The sequence below is a fragment of the Saprolegnia parasitica genome, assembly GCF_000151545.1.
Source record: "Saprolegnia parasitica CBS 223.65 unplaced genomic scaffold supercont2.75, whole genome shotgun sequence".
Lineage (NCBI taxonomy): Eukaryota > Oomycota > Saprolegniomycetes > Saprolegniales > Saprolegniaceae > Saprolegnia > Saprolegnia parasitica.
The window spans coordinates 154,227-160,209 of record NW_012156469.1 but is presented as its reverse complement, the minus strand read 5'-3'; the positions used below and the strand labels follow the sequence as shown (position 1 = coordinate 160,209).

The following is a 5,983-nucleotide window of genomic DNA, read 5'->3' as shown; positions in this document are numbered from 1 at the left end:
TGTTGAATTGGGTCCTCTATTACAATAGATAAACTATGCTAAATAAATTGTCGGACTTTCTTCGTTGTGTGTACTCGGTTGAGGGACTTGATTTAGGCAGGCGGAGGCAGGAGCGCAATCCGCGGGACGAGGTGACGTCGCGGCCACTCGCGGGTGCGACGTCGTGCCAGGACGGTCTCGACTGCTTGAAGCAGGACGAGTGGTACTCGCAGTGCGTGCCGGCCGTTCGCTTTGGCTAAACTATGTGCTGATATTTGTGTCAACAACAACTCGACTACATAATGTAATGAACTGTTCTCATGTGTATTCTTTGGTGTTTGAGGTGGAACCTGGGCAATGTGGTGGCCAATCACGTGACGAATACGTGGCGCGTTGAGAAGATAGTTTTCGCTGCTATGTTTCGAATTTCGTTGCAGACTCCACACACGCGTCGGAGCGAACGCGGCATTTTGCGAAGCAATTATTGCAACACTTTAGTAGTTGGTGGTCCTCATAGAGGTGCTGAGTAGTACTGTTCCGATCCGCCCGAGTGCCGCTGTGCTGGCGATCATTCTGTTTGGGTAATGAATGGTCTTGGCATGGTTGGATGGTGGGTGGTGCCAACGGCTTGCGCCGGAGGTTTCACTGGAAATACCGAAATCGAGTCGTCGTCGGAGTAGACATCGTGACGATACTTGAACGAGATGCAGCTCTCGACGTTTGAATTCAACACCGCTCTCAAGCTGTCAGCGCTTGGGTACACGGCCAAGACACAGGGCGACACGTTTGCCGAGTACAAGCTCAACGTGCTTAGCAAGCTGAAGACAACGCTACAGCTTGGTGCCAGCGACCGGCCGTTCGTCGCGTACGACGACGAGAAGATCCGCGTGATCGTGGTCACGATCGCGTCCGTGGCCTACGTTTCGATCACAGGCACCAACTCGTCCGAGGACATGCTGGCCAATTCGGCGGTCTGTGCGCAGCGCATTGCCCCGAACGCCCACGCACCCGCCGGGTACCTCAAAGGCGGTCGCACCCTCGGGATCGTTCGCCTTGCGCGAGCTTTGCTCGACTTCGACGAGCTCCGAAAGGTGATTTTATGCGGCCACAGCCGCGGTGGCAGTGTCGCCCACACGGCCCACTACGAGCTCATTTCGGACGCACGCTACGTCTTCGACACGACCAAATTGCTCTCGGTCGCGTTTGGGTCGACGCCGTTCCTCAAGAGCGATAAACCGAATGGGGACGAAGCCAATCGTTTTTTCACTTTTTTTTACGAACTCGGACGTGGTCCCAGCACTCTTTGTCGGTCCCGTCCTTCTTCTCGTGCGGGACGCCTTGCTTACTGAGCATCGCGTCACGACTGCGCTCTTCAACTTGCTCGGTGTCGACGTGTACAAGATGTCGCAGCAGGCCATCAACGACCGCATTGAGTCGCTGAGCGAGTATCAGTACTACGGCGCATGGATCAACCTGTCCGTCTGCGGTGGGTCGACTTGGACGCTAGACACGGACCCCGCGGCGCTCTTCCGCTCGGAATCGTTCCTCGCTGCTCGCGACGGCACCCAAATTGTGCGCGAACACGGCATCGAAGACACATACGTGGCCTTTGTCGTCCAGGGCGTGACCGCGCCGTCAGCGAGTGGCGAGGATCTCCAAGACAAGGTGTACATGACAGCGGCGACAACGCTCGTGGTGAGTGAGATGTCAAGCGCCTCCTTGGCGGTGCTTCTCAACAAGGCCATGTCTGCCGCCGTGGTGACCAAGACCCTCGGCAAGAGAGAGATTTCGGACAATCTGCGTCGATTTGTGCGGGCGCTGGAAGCCTACCTTACCGTTGTGTACACGCTGGCCAAGGCCAACGACGCGACGATTGACGTCGCAGTTACAGTCGCCAAAGACATGCAAGGCTGGACGGGCTTTGCAGCGCGCCTGGCCGCGATCAAAGACCGCGGGACGGATGAGGCGGGCACGTGGAACAGGCTCAACGACGACAACATTACAGCCGACATGAACAGTCTCTCGATCTTCACCGCGTCCGTCCTCTCTGCGAGCCACTTGGCCGAGCCTCAGAGTCTTTGGGCAAACATCAAAGCGAGAGCTCTCTTAGGGGTGGCTCTTTTTCCAATGATCGCTCTGATGACGTTTGTCGTCTTTGGTGCGGCAGCAGCGGTAGCGTTGGCCCCAGCTTTCATGTTGCTCTTTGGCCCAAAGATGCCCGCGGGGTCTGCCGAGCTGTATGCCATGCCCTCGGCTACAACGCGTCCCTCGATGCCGCCTGCGTCAGCGCGAAGCCCGTACCTCGCGCTGACCTACGCGCGCCACCAAGTCGATGTCGCCGCACCCGACGCGGCGATCCGAGTGCGGTCCGAGGCGTACAAAGAAACCGGAAGCGCGTACGTGCACCATCTGAGAGCCATCGCGTTGGCCACGAACGTGTCGATTGGCGACGGCGACGCAAGTGCACAAGCCATTGAGGAAACGCTCACCAAGACGACCCGCCTAAAGGCCACCGACCCTGCCAACCAACGCCTCGTCGACAGCTTCATTGCCGTGCTTCGGACCATCCGAGACCTCCGCGCAGTCTGTCAATGCCTCGTCTTCATCGTCATCAATGGCAACCAAAACGTTGGCAAGTCGTGGTTTCTGCGCGCCCTCGACAACCAACCCGCCCCGCCGCGCGACAGCACCGAGTTCCCCGAGTTCCGGCCCTATGTGCCTCGCGGTGCTGAGAACACCGATCCTGGTCTGCGCGTGTACATTCTGGACTTGCCTGGAAACGACTCGGACAGCGACCACCGGCGGCGCTTTGTCAAGGAGCTCTACGGCATCAGTAGCATCGGTATCCATCTCTTTGCGTGCGACACGGAGCCGCGCATTAGCGACAAGGACATGCAGTCGATGCGGCAGATGTTTAGCGGCTGCGACGACGTACTCATTTGCCTCAACAAGGCGCTTTTGATGGGCATCGAATGGCAAGACCCCGAGGATGCCACGAATGCAGACGAAAGTCCGCTCGCACCGATCCGCGCCAAGTGGCGACAACACTTTGAAGCGAATGGGGTCGAGTTGGACGGAGCCAAAACCAAGTACCACCTCAAGATCACCGACATGCACGGAACCCACAAGCCGCGCCCGCGACCCAAGTCGACGCCGCCGTCCACCGCCGATCAAAGAAATTTGCGACGGTATGACCAAGAAGTCGAGGAAGATCTTGCCAAGCTCCGCACCAACGGAGGTGAGTCGACGCAAGAGGTCGTGGCATGGATTGACGCCACGATCGCCAAGGTCGTTCGAGCCCACAAGCTGTAGACGACCGCAAGTTGTCATCTCATAATGGCAAAGTGGCGGCTTTTAATGCTTGCCATTTTGTATTTTTGGATGACGCAGGTGTCGGTGGTTGCTGCGTGCAGGCCATTTACCCCATGCGGGAGAAATCGACCTACGTGGCACGAGCTCGCACGCCAATCTGCCTACCAATTCAAACACTTCAGGTTAGTGTAGAACGACTACAAATGGAGCAACCAACGTTAGACCTTGGGCTAGTACCAGTATATCTGCAGGCAGCTAGCTACACTAATCTGACTTTCAGCTCTCTCAAAACCATTCGTCACAGTCTGAAATAACGCAGTTGTGCATTCCAAGCGCAGCTCAACGCGCCACGTATTCGTCACGTGATTGGCCACCACATTGCCCAGGTTCCACCTCAAACACCAAAGAATACACATGAAGCAGTTCATTACATTATGTAGTCGAGTTGTTGTTGACACAAATATCAGCACATAGTTTAGCCAAAGCGAACGGCCGGCACGCACTGCGAGTACCACTCGTCCTGCTTCAAGCAGTCGAGACCGTCCTGGCACGACGTCGCACCCGTGTAGCCCTTGCCGCCGCACTGTTCCCACTGCTTCTTGGCGTTGCCCGACGGCGCGCTCGTGGGCTTGGTCGTGGGCTTGGTCGACGGCTTGGTGGACGGCGTCGGCTTGTCGCTGCTGGGCGACGGCTTGTTGCTGCTCGGCGCCGGTGTCGGGTTCTGGCTGCTGGGCGACGGCTTCGGGTCCGAGCCGCATGAGTCGCTAATGTAAATGTCGGCGCAGTTCCAGAACTGCTCCTGGCCGTCAATGCCGACGCCCGGGTTGTTGCCGCCGGCGTACCACCAGCGCAGCACGCAGTGCGAGTCGCCGTCGCACTTGAGGTCCTTGGGCAGGTTGTACTGCATCTTGAAAAAGTCGTTGCCTGCCGGAAGTGGCCACTGCTTCTCGCCGTTGGGCTGCGTCAGCGTCTGGAAGCACTCCTCGGTCTCCTTGTCGCCCTTGCCGTTCAGCTTGCAAATGCCAAACTCAAAGAAGCCCTTGTGGTTGGCCGTGATCTGGATGTTGAGGTCCAGTGTCTGGCCCGGCTTGTAGCACGCGCCGATGGCCTTGGAGCCGAGCTTGGGGAAGAGACCGTACATGCCGCCCGTCTCGTGGTCGCGCGCGCCGTTGAACGGGTCGCCGCAGACGCCGTGCTTGCCGCCCTTGGTGCCGCCAATGCCGCCGGCGTTGAGACCGTTGTCGCTGTAGTTGATCGGGATGTCCTTGAACGCCGGGAGGCGACCGATGTAGCCGCGGTGCGGCGGCATGACCATGCGCCCGTGGGCCTCGGTTTGCGAGATGGTGGCGGCGAGCACGGCAGCGGTGGCGATGAGCTTCATATGTGTGGTTGTTGTGGCAAAAGACAGAATGAGTCGAGTTGAAAAGAGTATTGGTGTCGTCTGGATCTTGGACAAGGGCAGAGAATCGGTCGCTGCAATTCGAACCACATCTGGCACGCCAGTGGTATTCCACATGTTGCAGACGTCCCACCTCTTGTTCCTCTTGTTGACGGCTGTCTCTCGTGGTAGACACCACTGTGCCTTGACACCTGGTCGTCTTCTGTCCGCACCTTGGTATTCGATGTGGTGGTATTAGCATATTATGAGGAACACAGACGTTTTATGGAGAACCAGAGGCAATCAACTCGCAATCACTGCGCGCACGAGCGTGGTCATGTCGATGCCGGCGGAACATCCAAGCGGCGCCGCAGAAAGGCCGCCGTCGCAACAGTCTGGTGAACGAGATCTTTCTTCCTCGAGGAAGCCAAGACCAAGTGCAACCTGAGCAACCTAAGACCGCGTGTGACGAGGAGAGGTGTGGTCGATGCTGCATGAACGAGCTGCCGGTCGTACAGTGATCGCTGCGTCTGTCAATAGGCTATCGCTGCGGCACTTGCGATGGGTCATCACTCGCTGTCCTGCCCAAGCATTGTTGTCGACAACTTCTCTCCAAGGAATAATAGTACTTTGGCAAATGGTCGACTTGTACTCATATGTGTACCCAGGATACACGACCGAGAACGGTCGCGAACACGGCGCCGACCATTATAATGAGAGCCTTCGTGGAGGGATGGAGAAGAAGGCAGACACGGATGAACCAATACCAAGTGCATCCACGCACCAGGTTCGATGCGACGCCCGACTGCATAGATGCGCTCGGCCTCCGGCGCTGCACGTTCGAATGGGCGGGCGCGTGCGACGTTTTGGATCGGCAGCCTCACATTACTCACAGCTCGTTGCACTCGACCTCGTGCCAGAATGAGTCTTGCAGCTCTTTCTGGCAGACATTACAGCACCGATCTCAAAGTGCAATGTGGCGCGGCGCCAGATCCAGTCAGACATGGCGCCAGATGTGTTCGATGCAAACAGTGGTACGAACTGGTACACTCATACCGGTACATATGTAGTCCAGACACTGGACGATGGATCTGCACATTGATCCAGCCTCAGGCTCCGGCTCAGAAATGCGCTCTGCGTGCCATCGTCTTTCATTTTCCAATTTCCAGCACGATGCTCAAGTCGACGGCCCTCCTCGCAGCGTTCCTCGCCTGCGCCACGACACACGTCGAGGCCCACGGCCGTATGCTCCACCCGCCGCACCGCGGCCACATGTTCCGCCTTCCGCAGTTTAGCTTCTTCCCCGAAGACTAT

The 5,983-nt window shown here is 57.7% G+C and overlaps 2 protein-coding genes across 2 annotated transcripts; one reads left to right on the top strand and one right to left on the bottom strand.

Moving 5' to 3' along the window:
• The first annotated feature begins 634 nt into the window (after positions 1–634).
• Positions 635–3,364, top strand: SPRG_12208 (hypothetical protein). Its single transcript, XM_012351174.1, has 2 exons — positions 635–1,236; positions 1,277–3,364. The coding sequence occupies exons 1-2, from the start codon at positions 684–686 to the stop codon at positions 3,289–3,291; spliced, it is 2,568 nt and encodes an 855-aa protein (XP_012206564.1). The 5' UTR covers positions 635–683; the 3' UTR covers positions 3,292–3,364.
• Positions 3,365–3,766: 402 nt separating this feature from the next.
• SPRG_12207 (hypothetical protein) lies at positions 3,767–4,697 on the bottom strand (the record flags this gene model as incomplete). The annotated part of the gene is made up of 1 exon (XM_012351173.1): positions 3,767–4,697. Exon 1 carries the CDS (start codon positions 4,670–4,672, stop codon positions 3,767–3,769), a length of 906 nt encoding a protein of 301 aa, XP_012206563.1. The 5' UTR covers positions 4,673–4,697.
• Between the last annotated feature and the right edge of the window lie 1,286 nt (positions 4,698–5,983).

Coding starts and splice junctions, on each gene's coding strand:
- SPRG_12208 (XM_012351174.1), top strand. CDS start 684: ATGCAGCTCTCGACGTTTGAATTCAACACCGCTCTCAAGCTGTCAGCG. Junction 1,237..1,276: donor GAATGGGGACGAAGCCAATC/GTTTTTTCACTT, acceptor ACGTGGTCCCAG/CACTCTTTGTCGGTCCCGTC.